The sequence below is a fragment of the Miscanthus floridulus genome, chromosome 8 (assembly GCF_019320115.1).
Source record: "Miscanthus floridulus cultivar M001 chromosome 8, ASM1932011v1, whole genome shotgun sequence".
NCBI classification, from domain to species: Eukaryota; Viridiplantae; Streptophyta; class Magnoliopsida; order Poales; family Poaceae; genus Miscanthus; species Miscanthus floridulus.
The window spans coordinates 7,583,170-7,597,984 of record NC_089587.1 but is presented as its reverse complement, the minus strand read 5'-3'; the positions used below and the strand labels follow the sequence as shown (position 1 = coordinate 7,597,984).

General features: G+C 48.0%; 2 protein-coding genes and 8 non-coding genes across 10 annotated transcripts; 1 reads left to right on the top strand and 9 right to left on the bottom strand.

Annotated features, from left to right (window-relative positions):
- Positions 1-364: 364 nt before the first annotated feature.
- On the bottom strand, positions 365-483 carry LOC136478940 (small nucleolar RNA SNORD14). Its single transcript, XR_010764586.1, has one exon. It is a non-coding gene; the product is annotated as a small nucleolar RNA SNORD14 (small nucleolar RNA).
- An 83-nt stretch (positions 484-566) lies between these two features.
- Positions 567-685, bottom strand: LOC136478938 (small nucleolar RNA SNORD14). Its single transcript, XR_010764584.1, has one exon. It is a non-coding gene; the product is annotated as a small nucleolar RNA SNORD14 (small nucleolar RNA).
- Positions 686-757: 72 nt separating this feature from the next.
- Positions 758-876, bottom strand: LOC136478939 (small nucleolar RNA SNORD14). The gene has a single exon (XR_010764585.1). It is a non-coding gene; the product is annotated as a small nucleolar RNA SNORD14 (small nucleolar RNA).
- Positions 877-944: 68 nt separating this feature from the next.
- LOC136478907 (small nucleolar RNA snoR2/U65) lies at positions 945-1,095 on the bottom strand. The gene has a single exon (XR_010764565.1). It is a non-coding gene; the product is annotated as a small nucleolar RNA snoR2/U65 (small nucleolar RNA).
- An 82-nt stretch (positions 1,096-1,177) lies between these two features.
- On the bottom strand, positions 1,178-1,359 carry LOC136478869 (small nucleolar RNA Z112). The gene has a single exon (XR_010764537.1). It is a non-coding gene; the product is annotated as a small nucleolar RNA Z112 (small nucleolar RNA).
- A 100-nt stretch (positions 1,360-1,459) lies between these two features.
- LOC136478886 (small nucleolar RNA snoR31/Z110/Z27) lies at positions 1,460-1,550 on the bottom strand. The gene has a single exon (XR_010764551.1). It is a non-coding gene; the product is annotated as a small nucleolar RNA snoR31/Z110/Z27 (small nucleolar RNA).
- A 123-nt stretch (positions 1,551-1,673) lies between these two features.
- On the bottom strand, positions 1,674-1,762 carry LOC136478881 (small nucleolar RNA snoR1). Its single transcript, XR_010764546.1, has one exon. It is a non-coding gene; the product is annotated as a small nucleolar RNA snoR1 (small nucleolar RNA).
- A 119-nt stretch (positions 1,763-1,881) lies between these two features.
- LOC136478880 (small nucleolar RNA snoR1) lies at positions 1,882-1,972 on the bottom strand. Its single transcript, XR_010764545.1, has one exon. It is a non-coding gene; the product is annotated as a small nucleolar RNA snoR1 (small nucleolar RNA).
- Positions 1,973-3,316: 1,344 nt separating this feature from the next.
- On the bottom strand, positions 3,317-4,429 carry LOC136471035 (uncharacterized). The gene has a single exon (XM_066468766.1). It carries the CDS (start codon positions 4,327-4,329, stop codon positions 3,505-3,507), a length of 825 nt encoding a protein of 274 aa, XP_066324863.1. The 5' UTR covers positions 4,330-4,429; the 3' UTR covers positions 3,317-3,504.
- Positions 4,430-9,738: 5,309 nt separating this feature from the next.
- LOC136475611 (L-aspartate oxidase, chloroplastic) lies at positions 9,739-14,798 on the top strand. Its single transcript, XM_066473134.1, has 8 exons — positions 9,739-10,268; positions 10,555-10,701; positions 11,100-11,454; positions 11,621-11,863; positions 12,693-12,749; positions 12,869-12,949; positions 13,101-13,162; positions 13,472-14,798. Exons 2-8 carry the CDS (start codon positions 10,571-10,573, stop codon positions 14,487-14,489), a joined length of 1,947 nt encoding a protein of 648 aa, XP_066329231.1. The 5' UTR covers positions 9,739-10,268; positions 10,555-10,570; the 3' UTR covers positions 14,490-14,798.
- The last annotated feature ends 17 nt before the right edge of the window (positions 14,799-14,815 follow it).

The following is a 14,815-nucleotide window of genomic DNA, read 5'->3' as shown; positions in this document are numbered from 1 at the left end:
GGGCATGATGTGGACCATGGAATCAAGAATCACACTTCTTTCAAATTGTTGAAACTTGTACAAATCAGAATTGGAGTCTTGGGACTTAATTCATAGAATATTAATAAAAAATAAATAAGCATGAGCTCAGACTTCAAAATCAGGTTGAAACCATAACTGTAATTCGAAACAGAATATGACAACAGCCCCAATGCGTGTTTTTATTTGCTTTATTATACAAGCAATAAATTGGTGATGCAGTAGAAACAGTTGGCAAATTCTGACTGATATTTAACAAACATAGCAAAAGACACATTTAGTAACAATAGAACCGGCAAGAAAAAGATTTAATGAACTATTCAATGAAACAGGCTTGAGAGCAGTGGTCCTCAGACATCCAAGGAAGGATTTTGCAGCATTAGCTCTCAAGCCTGGCAGGGCGAAAGCTCTTGGGCAGCAACTGCGAATGTAGAGAAACAAGCCATGATTTTGTCATCATAGGACACCACTGCTCAGAAATCAAGTCACATAAACAAACAAATGGAGGAAACATCTGTAGGAAAAAACCAAACATGAGAGTATTGCATTGCATCAGACATCCAAGGAAGGAATTAGCAGCACTAGCTCTCAAGCCTGGCAAGGCGAAAGCTCTTAGGCGGCAACTGCGAATGTAGAGAAACAAGCCTTGACTTCTTCATCATTTGCATGCACAACAACTAATAAAACAACACAATATACAGAATGTACTGAAGATTGAAGAGCTGGACAAGAACAGATATGGCTCAGACATCCAAGGAAGGATTTAACAGCACAAGCTCTCAAGCCTGGCAGGGCGAAAGCTCTTAGGCGGCTACTGCGAATGTTGAGAAACGAGCCTTATCTTTGTCATCATTGCCATATGCATAAAGTAGACAAAACAAAATAAACTAAAAGCAAAGCATTAACAATAATTATAATAAAGATATGAATGTAATCACAGAAACCGGCTCTGTGGACAGATAGAGAAGCCGTCCCCAGGTTCCTATCAACATGTGAAACGTTGAAACAACTTTGTATTGGCCTAATCATAGCATCTCAAGTCAAAGCTCGTAGCTACCAGAGACGTGGCATCAGGCCCAAACTACTTCAGCAATGACATCAAGATCTAGACTAGCAGAATACAAACGAACAAAATAAAACACAGTGGCAGTTCTGTAGAATCCCTCAGAGACCCGATTTAAATCACACACCACAGCTGAAACAAACAGATACAGATGGGAGCTCCAGCCAGACCAAACCACAAAGGTTAAGGATGGACCACCTGCAGCTGAGTGAAGCAGCTGCTGTTTACAGTGTCAAACGGCACTTCCTATCGGTAGGTCTTGAGATCCTCACAGGGACTACATTGCTGAACTACCTTATGACAGCTACATATCTTCCAAAATAAGACGTGATTTCAAACATATTTCAGCATCATCAGACGTGATTTCAAACATATTTCAGCATCATCAGAAAAGAATTGCCTTCTCATTCACAGCACACTGTGTCAGAAGGTGTCCTAAGATTGTTTCGGGTTTTCATCATCTGATACTAGACACAAAAGATGCATTTACAAGCACCACTAGACAAAACGACGAATGCAAAATCACTATTTGAGTGCATGATGAGCTCTGCTCAACGAAGGGCATATCAACAATAGCAAGCTAAAATTGACGAGCTCAGAGAGTTGTTAATCTGCTCAAGGAAGGGACTAGTCCCTTCTCATACAAGAGGTGTCAGAAATAAGCAATAACTCGTCACCGCACAATAAGCCTAATCTAAAATAGTAAAAAGCCATATGAACCCATCTCACGAATTCTTAATCAGATGCTAACATACGCAGCAAAGGGCCAAGTTAGCTCAGGAAAAATACAGCTAGGGAGGAGCTCAGAGAGTTGCTGAATCTGCTCAACGAAGGGAACATAATCCCTGCTCATACAAGAGGTGTCAGAAGAAAGCAGTGCTCATCACAGCTACCACTACTAGCATATATCGTAACATGGCTCTGATGAATAAAAACGAAACCCAGACCCGCAGGCATTCTAGTTCTATCTATCCAGCACGCTGCAATCAAATTCACAACAAACCGGATTCATGACCCACGGCACGCAAGGCCGGAAGACCACCGCCGGACGACCGAGGCGATTAGATCGCGACCAGCGCGAGGCGGATGGGAGGAGTCACCGCGCAGCGAAGGGCTAGGAGGCCTAGGGCGAGCGCGAGGGCTCGAGTAGGTGGCGGTGGCGGTGGCGGCGGCGGCGCGAGGCTTAAACCCTAGCGAGCCAGGTGAGCGCTGAGAAGAAGGCGCGGCCACGGCCGAGTTATAAATACGAGGAGGGTGTGGGATTGGGACTGGTCTGGGCCGGGCCGATGTCAAAGCAAGTAGGAATGCGAGCCGTGGGCCTTCCGAAAAGCCTGGCCCAGTGGTTCTTTTCGCTGCTTAGCCCGCCTAGCTAACAGCGTTGACCGTATCCTCCTACAGGCTGCTGCAATGCAAGGCCATTCTAGATTTGCAGCACTAATCATCATAGCTTTAGCGGTTCACCTCGTCAAATCAAAAAGAAAGGGAATAAAATCAATACCCGCTTTATATAACCGTTCAACTCTGAACCTAATCTACTTGCAGATTAGTAAGGTCAACGTTCTAGAAGACGGCTGGATCAGGAATGGTTCCAATTCCAACCTTTAGCTTGTTCTACAATTTTTTCTTTCTCTTTCTTTTTTTATGACGAGGAGCGTCTCGTTTGTTGGATTAGATCATCTTTAATCACACTCTTGCCCTGCTTCGAATATTCGAACTCAACTAACTGTTGGTGAAACAAAGGTGGGTTTTTTCAGCGAAGAAATTCCATTCATTAGTACTCTAGTACTAGTATGTCGCAAAACAGCTCTTACTCAGAAACGCGGTTTACAATATGAAAACACTTTTTTGAACAACGAATTGGAAGTGAATTTCGCTAGAGAACAGAGAACACTTTTTTGAACACCTGATATTCGTCCACAACAACTCCAGTCAATGCACAAAGAACGCACATGTCTGAAACTGAAACAGGCTGCTACGTGCGTGCGTACTCAGCATAAGAGGAGAAGCTTCTCCTCCTGATGCGATGCAAGCGGCGACGATTCAGCTGCTCCAAGCAGCCAGCGTCTGAGTTTGACTCGGCCGACGATGACCAATCAATCGCAGAACGATCGATGAACAGTTGCTTATCCAAGACGAAGCAGGTCGCTTTCGCTAACCAACACGGTCGCGGAACTAATAATAAATCACATCGATGATGACGAAATGTATTGTATACGACGTATTCAGAGTCAACAATGGCGCGCAATTCTTTTTTTGTATTCACAAGATCGGAATGCACGGCGAAAGAACGGTTGATGAACAAATTGGATGGAAATGGAATTAACCATAGCTGCTAGGTATTTACTATGAGCGAAAGAATCTTTTTTTCTTCGGAGATCAGCTTGGTGGTGATCGCCGGCGGCGGGCAGCTACGCTAAGGTAAGCTAGTAGGGGTGGTGCGAGCGGCCGAGCGCGTGCGCGGTGGCGAAGAAGCCGACGATGCCGGGGCGGTAGGGGAGGTACGACTGCTGCTGCCTTGTCCTGTCGCCGGCGAGCGCGGCGGCGGCGCCGGGCTTGCCGTAGAAGAGCCTGTGCGCGGTGGCCATGTCCATCTCGGTGGCACCTGCCGCCTTGCCGCCCTTCTGCTTCTTGCCCTGCTTCTGGACGGACGGCTTCAACGGCGCTGCTGCGGCGGTGGGTTTGGAACTGGGTTGCAGGAAGACGAACTTCTCCTTGCCGTCGCTGTGGGAGCGGCCACCGCCGCCGGAAACGAGGTCGCGCAGGCGCCAGAAGCGGCGGGCCTCCCCGGTGGAGGATGACTTGGGGAACGCCGCCGCGGCGGCCGGGGGGTCCCGCGACGGGGACCCCGGCGCGGACCGCGGCGCCCACGCGCAGTACGTGTCCGGCGACGGCGGGGCCGTCGACGCCTGCTGCTGCGGCCGGTTGTCGGGCGACGCCGCCGCCTCGTCGTGGTCCGCGAGGAGGTTGCGGCGGTCGAAGAGCGGGTAGGCCGCGACGATGCGGCCGTGCGCGAAGAGGTCGTCGGCCGGCGCGAGAGCGGGGTAGGCGCCGGCGCGCGGCGACAGCGGCGGCGCGAAGGCGAACTCGAAGTCGGCATCCTCGGCTTCGGTGTCGCTGCCGCTGCCGGCGTCGGAGAAGGCGAGCGTGGCGGACTCGGCCTCGGCTGGCGAGGCCGGGGCGTCGCTGAAGCTGAGCACGGAGTCGAGGCGCGGGGCTTGGGGAGGTGGCGCCGCCGCCATTGCGGACATGGCGTAAGGGCGTGAGGCTGCTTGCTGGCTGGCTGCGTGCGATGGGTGCAAGTGGAGGTGGAGCTACTCCTCGTCTGGGGTGGTGGTCTCTGGTGGTGGTGGCGGTGGGAGAAGATGGTTGGGCGGCGGCGTTTATAAAGGGAGGGAATGCGCGTGAGACGAATGGGGCTGAGGCGACGGATCGGATGACGCGGGGGAGGGGGAGGGGGAGTGGGCCCCAAGAAAAAACGGAACGGAAAGCAGCTAGCCGCCCGCAGCTCATGAGCCGGTGGTAGATTTCGTGGTGGTGTGGCGTACAGCAGTGTGCGTGGGGAAGGGAGAAGAAGAAGAGAAGATTCGACGGCGACGTGGACACGGTGAGATCCGTCCGAGAACGGCCGGACGGGGACGGGGACGGTTGCTTGGACGGCAAGGAGAAGCAGCCAGGAAATGAACGGAAGCGCATGTGCGTGTACGAGTGGGAACGCGGAAAGGCCCTCTCCCGTGCGTGCGCAATGTTCCGCCCATTTCCGCTGGGCGATGGTGGGTGTTGTATGTGTATGTCTGTATGACCACGTGGGGTCCACCCATTTCCTCGGGTCTTGCTTCTTCGTGTCCAAGGCACTTGCTTCTTCGTGTCCAAACCAATCCCACAACTATGTGTTGTGGCACCTACTATCTCCACCCTCCATCGCCTGGCACCTACTATCTCCTCGTCTGCCACCTGCCCCCCTTGTTGACCGCCTCTTTCCCATTTTCTCGCTCAATTTATGTCATCTCGTCTCGTCACCGCAGACGACCTCTCTCCCTCTTTCTTTTTCTCGCCCGCTCTCTCTCTCCACACTTCCTGCTACTGGTGGCGGCGATACTTTCTTCTTCCTTTGGTCTCTCCTCTCTCCCGTCTCCTCGAACCCGCTCAAGAAGCTCGATGTCTCCTCCGCGTCGGTCGTGTGATGCCAGCCACAGCAACAACCACTGTCCTATCTGTGTTCTGGATCTATACAGGTACTCTATCCTTGATTTCCCCATTTTTTTCCATCGATTCAATCTTTTTCCCTTGTTCAAGGTTTTAGATCTTCTGCATTTATTCGATCTGGATGCTGCTTTTATTTCATAGGTCTATTGATTTGGATTAGTTTTTAGATCTTGTCTATTGTTTTATTTCAATGTCCACGTTGGAGACAATGGAATGCTGTTAGTTCATACTTGTGCTTCGTTTTAGATTAGTTCCGAAGGGTCTTATGTGTGCCAGGTCTGTTCATTTTATAATTTAGTTCACACGGATGATGTGAATAAAAAGTTCTTTGAATGCTCAACAGCTCAAGCCACTGCTTTTCCTGGGAACAATACAGATAAATTCAGTTTTATAGTTCTAGTCTTGTGCATTACGGCTAGTGCTTTCCAATAGTTGTAGTTCTCAGTTTTATAGTTTCAAGTACTAAATATGGTACAATATATCTTGGAAATCCTTTTTAAAGGAACCTGATGGAAGTTCTCAGTTCCCATTAAAGGCAATGCTCTAGGGAACATTGATCCACCTTATTTTTTTGTTCCCTTTGATCTGTTAATTGGTAACCATATGTGATCTGCACAATTGGTGTGACCTTTTGCTTAAAGCATTTTTACTGGTGTTGAGGTAAAATTCCTTCACACAATTTTGATGCTTTGTCCACAAAGTAATTGTGCTTGTCAGCACAGTTACTTTGTTTTTGCACTTACTAGTATAGTAGGCATAATATTAGGGATGCTATATTTGAAATAAAGCGGATTAACGACTGGAGGTTTGCGGTGGTTTCGATGAACAAGCTAATGGTGCGTTGGATGAACAAGTGGACTGACAAGTGGCTAGAAAATCAAAGAGATGAAGAGAGAAACGGAGAGCGAAAGTGCGAGAGAGAGAGCTACGGGAGAGACAGAAGAGAGAGCAGAGGAAGAAGAATGGGAAACAGATAAAGCAGAACTGAGAAGGAAAGGTAGAGAACGGAGAGAACTGAGAGAACGGAGCGGAGACGATTACTTATCGCGAGAAAATAAATTCAATCTCGTGCTCACGGATGCGAGAGCGTCGTTTGACCTGCACGAATCTTGATGAAGCCAGAGCTGTCCGATAACTTGAGTTGGTGCACATAGTTGGGGGAAATACCACTCGGGACTGAAACGCCGCGTGAGACAACCAGGACGGCAGTGGAGGCTAGGTACGGAGTGGGGACACGACCGGGATCGGAGCTGAAGAATGCTGATGGAGCTCGTCTTCATCTTTCGTTGCTTGCATTGTTGAGCTCAGAAAGCCTGGCTGACTGGCAGAACCAACACTGATACACTAGTTTAATGCCGACGGCGATCGGCGATGGCCTCGATCATCAGTTTTATTAAGAAGAATGCTGGATGCAGCAGGTCTTGGGGTTGGTCCGACTCCGATGCAGTAGGTCTTGGGGGTGGGCACATGCAGCTAGGTAGTGGCTGACGCGCGACGGCAGCTAGCTCGAGTGGTATTTCCCCCAACTATGTGCACCAACTCAAGTTATCGGACAGCTCTGGCTTCATCAAGATTCGTGCAGGTCAAACGACGCTCTCGCATCCGTGAGCACGAGATTGAATTTATTTTCTCGCGATAAGTAATCGTCTCCGCTCCGTTCTCTCAGTTCTCTCCGTTCTCTACCTTTCCTTCTCAGTTCTGCTTTATCTGTTTCCCATTCTTCTTCCTCTGCTCTCTCTTCTGTCTCTCCCGTAGCTCTCTCTCTCGCACTCTCGCTCTCCGTTTCTCTCTTCATCTCTTTGATTTTCTAGCCACTTGTCAGTCCACTTGTTCATCCAACGCACCATTAGCTTGTTCATCGAAACCACCGCAAACCTCCAGTCGTTAATCCGCTTTATTTTCCACATCGCTCATCGACGCCAGATCGTCTTTCTTCAGTGTTTAACTGGTTGAGAGGATCTATCTGCAGGTCTACTAGACATAATTTTAGCTTTTTTGTCAAAGATTTCAGATTAGTTTTGTACTCTATCGCTGTTATTCAATGAAGTATATTTTGCTCTCTCGGGTGTTGCCTTTTACTCAATTTTTACCGGGACAGGTCCTTGCATTTGTCGAGTTCCTGATTCTGTTGACCAAAACTTTTTTTTTGTCTAAGTTTCAGATCCGCTCGACCTCCGCTCCCTCTTCCGCCACCAGTAGCAGGAAGTGTGGAGAGAGGAGAGACCAAAGGAAGAAGAAAGTATCGCCGCCACCAGTAGCAGGAAGTGTGGAGAGAGAGAGCGGGCGAGAAAAAGAAAGAGGGAGAGAGGTCGTCTGCGGTGACAAGACGAGATGACATAAATTGAGCGAGAAAATGGGAAAGGGGCGGTCAACAAGGGGGGGCAGGTGGCAGACGAGGAGATAGTAGGTGCCAGGCGATGGAGGGTGGAGATAGTAGGTGCCGCAACACATAGTTGTGGGATTGGTTTTTCGCGTGTCCAAGGCAAGGCTCTCCAACAGGGCAAGGCACTCGCCTGCTCTGCATGCTGCATGTCAACGGCTTCCTTTCGGTTGTCCGGCACTGCGGCTCCGCGTGTATTTTCCGGTCCCAGGCTTCACGTGTGTGTCATGTGTGACACTCCGCGCGCAAAATCGTGATGGTGAGAATAAAATCATCATTTTATTAAGAGCAAATTTGCTCGTAGACATCTTTTCGTTGTGGTATTTGTCGACGGACGTCGTTCGATTTTATCTTGTTCGTGTTCCATAGTCTTATACTCTGTACATACTGTTAAAGGCTCGATATACACTTCTTTTTTACACATCCTACATATTATACGCAATCTTTTCTCCTTGTTGGCAGGCCCACGGCCTCTCATCATCCATTGATCGGCTGGGCCGGAAATACGGCAAGCCGGGAAGACAGAGGCCCATGCAAGTTTCGCTTCCTCGCTCCGAGTCAGGGACTCAGGAATCAGGAGGACAGGAGATCTAAAAAAAAACGGAGTCACGACAGGAGGGGAGGTCCTTGGGAACTTGGGCTAGTGGCCTGGCGCCGTCGTGTCACGACTCACGCGTCTCGTGCCATGCCATGCCGCCTTCTCGCTGCTCCTATGTGCACTGTACCAGTGCCAGACGAGGGGTTGGTCGTTGCTGACGAAGGACTCATTCATGCTCACGAAGGGGTTGTTTGGGTCCATTATAGCATTAGATAGATTAGAAAGCAGTGAACTAATACTCCCTTCGTTTCTAAATTGTAAGTCATTTTATATCATTTTTAGATACATTATTTGTATTATTACATACCTATACACACACCATGTCTACTGTTTAAACGAGGAAATTAGCTAATAGCTGGTTTTCTAGCTAGTTGGGTTTTAACATGGGCAACTTGATCCACCAGCTAATAGGTGTGGTTGGATCGCAGGTTAAAAGTACATATAAACTATTAACACATAGCAACTCCAAATGTACTAGCCAAACTAATAGTCAGTAGCCCTGACTAATAATTAGCAGTTCTATTTGAATCCACTTATACTAATTCTGAGGGTGTTCGGCTGGCTGCGGGCTGGCCAGCCCACTCACGCTGTCACTGTTCACATGAACAGTACATTCCAGTTATAACAGTTTTTTCTCTCACATCAAACCAATCGGAACAGTATTTTTCTTTTTTTTAGCCCAGCCGAACAGCCTCTCTACCTATTAATTTTAGTGCTAATGAATAAAACAGAGCTGAGGTCATGAATTTCTCTTTTCTTCTAGAGTACAGTACTTCGTAGTAAGCACTTCCTCATTCAAAAAAATTACAATTCTTAATTTAAATTGAGACAAACTTTTTAACGGGTTGACTAACTTTATAGAATTTGGAAACACCAAAAGCTAGTAGTCTAAAAGTGACCAAAAGCTCAAACAAACACGGCGTAAGTATTCTAAGGCCCCGTTCGGCTTACCTTATATTCGGCTTGTTCGGCTTCTCTTTTTTTCAGCCGGAACAATATTTTTCTCTCACAACATTTCAACTAGAACAGTGTTTTTCAGCCACTTTCAGCCAAGTTTCAGCAAGCCGAACGGGGCATAAAGCTATTGAATAACAATATATAAGTTCTAGCATACGATCGATCTTGACAAACAAAATTATATAGACGAAAATAGACTGGCAAGCCTATTTAGCTAGATATCTTATAAACATCAACATGTACTCTTATTTGATTTGATGTATCTGAGAAAGTTTCAGCAAACCAAGTGGGTTTCTTTTTTCTTTTTCTTTCTTTCTTTTTTTTTCTTTTTGCAAAAGGCTGAGGTGCCTAGAGTGATCTGTCTGGTTGAAATTTGGAATTCCGAATCCGTCTTGGCCTCGAACCCTCGAAAAAATATGGACCAAAAGTCAGCGTAGCAATCCGCCGCCACAACCCCCACGACGGCGGCTGACCCACACCGGCTGCCGTGATTCGCTGGGCCCCGTCGCCTAGGTACGCCGTCCCCAGAATGCTAAAAGCGAGCACGAGCGGGGGCCCACGCCACGGCGACGACGCCCAAGATCCGGTGAACCTCCCGGTCCCGTCCATGCGAGAAAAGAGAAGGGGGGATGGCATTGGCACCACGCCCACACGACTGCGCGAACCGAGGTGGCGGCGGCGGCGTCATTGGTTGTCGCCGCCGATGTGGCGCCTCGGGGTGCCAGGAATTTTCCTCGCCTAGTCTTTTTTGTTTCCTTTCTGAGCCAAGCAGAAGCGCCATCAACTATCTCTCGTCCACGCTCGCTGCGCTGCCTTTCTTTGGTTGGCTCCACCCTCCTCTCCCTCCCTCCCTTTTTCTCCCGTGGCTTCTCTCGCCGCCGTCCCTCCGCAACAAACCGCTGCCCGCCCGAGCCGCTCCATCGCCCCGCCGCTCGCTCTTTTCGGAGCCCCAAAGGCCGTGACTTCCAGCGCTGCTTCTGGAATTCCCGGGCCTTCTTCTCCTCGCCGTGTCCTTGCCATTGGAGCTAGCGTCTCTTGCACAGAGACAGGTGAAAGTTCAGTCCTCTCCACTCCTCCATGCGGCTTCTCTGTTCTTAGTTAAAAATTGTCTGATCCGATCTCTCGATATTACTATTTTTGTCGTCGCCGGGGATGATTAGATCTCCTTTCTTGCCGCCCGGGAACGATTCCAGAACCGTTGCCTCGTTGTTTCCTCGGAATTCTCGCTTCTGCTGCTCCTTGTTCCTCGGGATTATTCTTGCTTTCGCTGCCTCCGCTCCGTGAAATCCGAGGTTCTTGATCAATCCCGGCGCTCTGGTCTCGTTGTTTTTGCAGGCCAAAGTAGGCCGCGATGGCGAACCTGACGAACGGCTTTGTGAGCCTCCATTGCGCAGGGGCGATGCATGTGGACAAAGGGCACATGCAAGCTTCGGGACTGCCTTTTCTCTCTTTCAGAAGATGCTCCCAGCTTGATATCTCCAGGTGAAGTTGCTACTGTCAATTGTTCTTCAGTGTCCAAATGTTTTGTTTTTTCCCCTAAAAGGATCCCAACTGCTTATTGTAGTTTAATAGCCTGACTTTTTTTTTTTCCATTTTGAAGTTCTATATATCATTCTTAATCAAGTTGTTCAACTTCCGGGCATTGATTTTCATCGCTTAAAGTTGTTCTCCACATTTATTCTTTACTACTTTTGGAAAAGAAGCCGTATAGGAATTCCAAGCTGACCGAATTTAGCTAAAATAAGGACCAAACTTGTAAAGCGTTTTCAGTTAATCGAGTTAGTAATTGCAATTTGCGGCTCTCATGTGACAGCTCCTTCCTGTGGTATCACTGTTGCATTGTTTAGTCTGATGACAGTGTGTTAATTCTGCTTAAACAGACTAGGTAGCGTGCCTCGTTTCATGGGCGCAAAATCTGCTACTGTCTCCCAACATTATGTGAGACACAGAATCAGCGCCATCAGAGCTTCTACTCTTTCCTGCCTGCAAGATGATACCACAAAATTCTTCGATTTTGTGGTTATTGGCAGCGGTGTTGCTGGCCTAAGGTATGCCCTGGAAGTTTCAAAGCACGGCTCTGTTGCTATTATCACCAAGGCAGAGCCTTATGAGAGCAACACAAACTATGCACAAGGTGGTGTTAGCGCCGTTCTATGCCCCTCGGATTCTGTAGAAAGTCACATGGAAGACACCATTGTTGCAGGGGCTTATCTGTGTGACGAAGAGACCGTCAGGGTAAGTGTTATAATCCACCATCCTCACAGTAGTTTTTCAATTGCCTCAATGTTATATAGACACATTTTACAGCAAATCATCGCTTGTGAACAGATTCTTCCCTGCATTTGTACAGTTGTTAATTCATATTTGTTAGCTAATAAATAACCTTTGTGCTGTTTTTCAGGTAGTTTGCACAGAAGGTCCAGAGCGTGTCAAGGAACTAATTGCCATGGGTGCCTCATTCGATCATGGTGAAGACGGTAGGCTGCATCTTGCAAGGGAAGGTGGACATTCTCACAACAGAATTGTCCATTCTGCTGATATGACTGGAAGAGAGATTGAAAGAGCACTACTTCAAGCAGTTGACAATTATGATAACATATCTTTGTTTGGTCATCACTTTGCCATTGATCTATTGACATGCCAGGTTGGTATATACTCTTCTTATGCCAGTCATTGATCTCTAGTTTATTTGGCGGATAATACTTCCATTGGGTGTGTTCTCGCATGTTTTTTTTTCCTTCTGTTACTTTTGGTTGCTGCCTTCTATATAGTTGTGTGCATGTTGTTTTCCTGATTTCCTTCATCAACATATATATTGGTACATGGCAACTAGCCTTGGACTACACGAAAACTTTTTGCGAACTGGTGATTGGCCAGATTAATGATTTCCTTTTGTCATCTGACTTTACAGAAGAACAAAATAACAGAACTTTTTAGAAACAACCAGAATAGTGGAACTTGCTTATAGTTAATGGTCCTAGGCTTAAAGCAGTCTAGAGTATAAAAAAGGTTTCAGAACATGGTTGTTGAAGTGCTCACTTTTCAGGAAACAGTGCAGGAAGCGACAAGGCCAAGAGATCGGATCTTAATGGCCTGCTATCGTAGCCTTTCGATCCACATGTTTGTCGATACTGACCTCTTAAACGCAACCTTAAAATGTCGTACTCGGTGGTGATTAGTTGCAATTTGCCTCTTCCATTTGATTTCCCCACTTCTGTTCTCAGATTTACACTCAAATTTGACACATTGTCCTTGTTTTTGCTCAATTTCCCAACTTTCAATGTCTTTGCTGAATTAAACTTTCATGACCTTTTTACATGTACTTTTTATGGAAACAAAGCCAATTACAATTATGTTCTATAGGTGGAATTATGTGCTGTGCTATGACATGCATAATTTGCTCCTCCAATTGTAAATTTCCACTTAAAGTGTTTTTACACACATGATGAGTAATATTAACTGTTCTGTTGCAGAAAAATGGTGAAATCTATTGCTATGGAGTGGATTCGATAGACATTGAAACTCAGAAGGTATATCTTTTAGTTTTCTTACATTATTACAAGTGTGCCTCATTTCCTCGTGTCATTTGTCATTTCAGTAATAAATTTTTAGCACCACTCTTGTCAAAAACTGTTCTTATGTCATCCAGGTAGTCCGTTTCATCTCGAAAGTGACATTGCTTGCATCAGGAGGAGTTGGCCATATATATCCCACAACCACCAATCCACTGGTATTTTTCAGGATACTGCACTCTTTAATATCTTTTATTTAAGCCATCGTCTGTCATTATCTTTCTGTTATCTATTCTGCTAAGCCAGCATGCTTTTCCAATAGTACAATTATTAGTAGGTGAACTGATTCCTTGAAATTCGATGTTTCAGGTAGCTACTGGGGATGGAATTGCGATGTCTCATCGTGCTCAGGCTGTAATATCCAATATGGAGTGAGTTTCTGTTGCCCTGAGATATCCTCACCCCTTTTGATCTCAATAAAAAATATGTTAAAATTTGTAGCCATCCCTATTATTCTCTAGTTGAAATTTATACAACAAGATTTTGTTTGTTTGTAGCAGTAGGTACCTTGTGAATCTGTACCCCTTAAATTGTTCCTAATTCAGTTTTTCTTCTATGCCACTGACACCCTTCCCCATACCCCGCACAGAGCGGGAGCTCTCTGCACTGGGTACGCCCTTTTTTTTATTATATCACTAGTGTCCATACCATGACTAAAAATGTCTACTTTGCATTGTCAGGTTTGTGCAGTTCCATCCAACCGCACTTTCAGATGAGGGCCTGCCAATCAAGCCAAAGACAAGAAGAGAGAATGCATTCCTCATAACGGAAGCGGTCAGAGGAGACGGAGGAATTCTTTACAATCAGTCCATGGAGAGATTCATGCCGATGTACGATGATCGCGCCGAGTTGGCGCCGAGAGACGTGGTTGCGAGGAGCATAGATGACCAGCTGAAGAAACGAGGCGAGAACTACGTCCTCCTGGACATCAGCCACAAACCGAGAGAGAAGGTTCTTGCTCATTTCCCAAACATCGCCGCCGAGTGCCTGCGGTATGGCCTGGACATCACCCGGCAGCCCATCCCGGTGGTCCCGGCGGCGCACTACATGTGCGGCGGCGTCCGGGCCGGGCTCCAGGGGGAGACCAACGTGAAGGGCCTGTACGTCGCCGGCGAGGTCGCGTGCACGGGGCTGCACGGCGCGAACCGGCTGGCGAGCAACTCGCTGCTGGAGGCGCTGGTGTTTGCCAGGAGGGCGGTGCAGCCGTCCATCGACCACATGTTGGACGCCGACGGTGACGCTTCCCTGGCGGCGAGGTGGGCGCGGCCAACGCTGCCGTGGTCGTCGCTGGGTGATGGCGCGCTGGCGGACATCGTGGAGCGGACGAGGCAGGCCAGGACGGAGCTGCAGTCGGTGATGTGGGAGTACGTCGGCATCGTGCGGTCGACGGGGCGGCTGAAGCAGGCCGAGTGGAAGATCGGTGACCTGGAGTCGGAGTGGGAGGAGTTTTTGTTCCGGCGGGGGTGGAAGCCGACCATGGTGGGCATCGAGGCCTGCGAGATGCGCAACCTCTTCAGCTGCGCCAAGCTCGTCGTCAAGAGCGCGTTGGCCAGGCGCGAGAGCCGCGGCCTGCACTTCACCGAGGACTTCCCCTACCTGGAGGAGAGCAGGAGGAAGCCCACGGTCATCTTCCCGGCCGCCGTGCAGGAGCTCACATGGAGCTCCAAGCCGTTGCAGAGGCAACTGCAGTGCAAGTAGATGGCATGCAGTTCATCGAACTGGGGCTTGGGATTCGTTAGCTTATAAGAACTGGGCTGAAGTAGCCTCTTTCATTCGACAGCATACACAAAATCCAGCGAAACTGGAGTGTGACAGAAACTCAACAGTTAGTTAGGCTGAAGTAGCCTGCATATCTTTGCCATTCTTGCCAGTTCCAGCTGTTGAAACTTGTAAAAGGTGTTGTTGGAGCTGCATTATGATTTATGAAACTTGATGCGTAGTACAGGTCTGGGTGATTGCACACCAATTGATTACCTTAGTGTTGATGTAATGCAGTAAAATTGCTTTGATTCAGAGTCACTAGA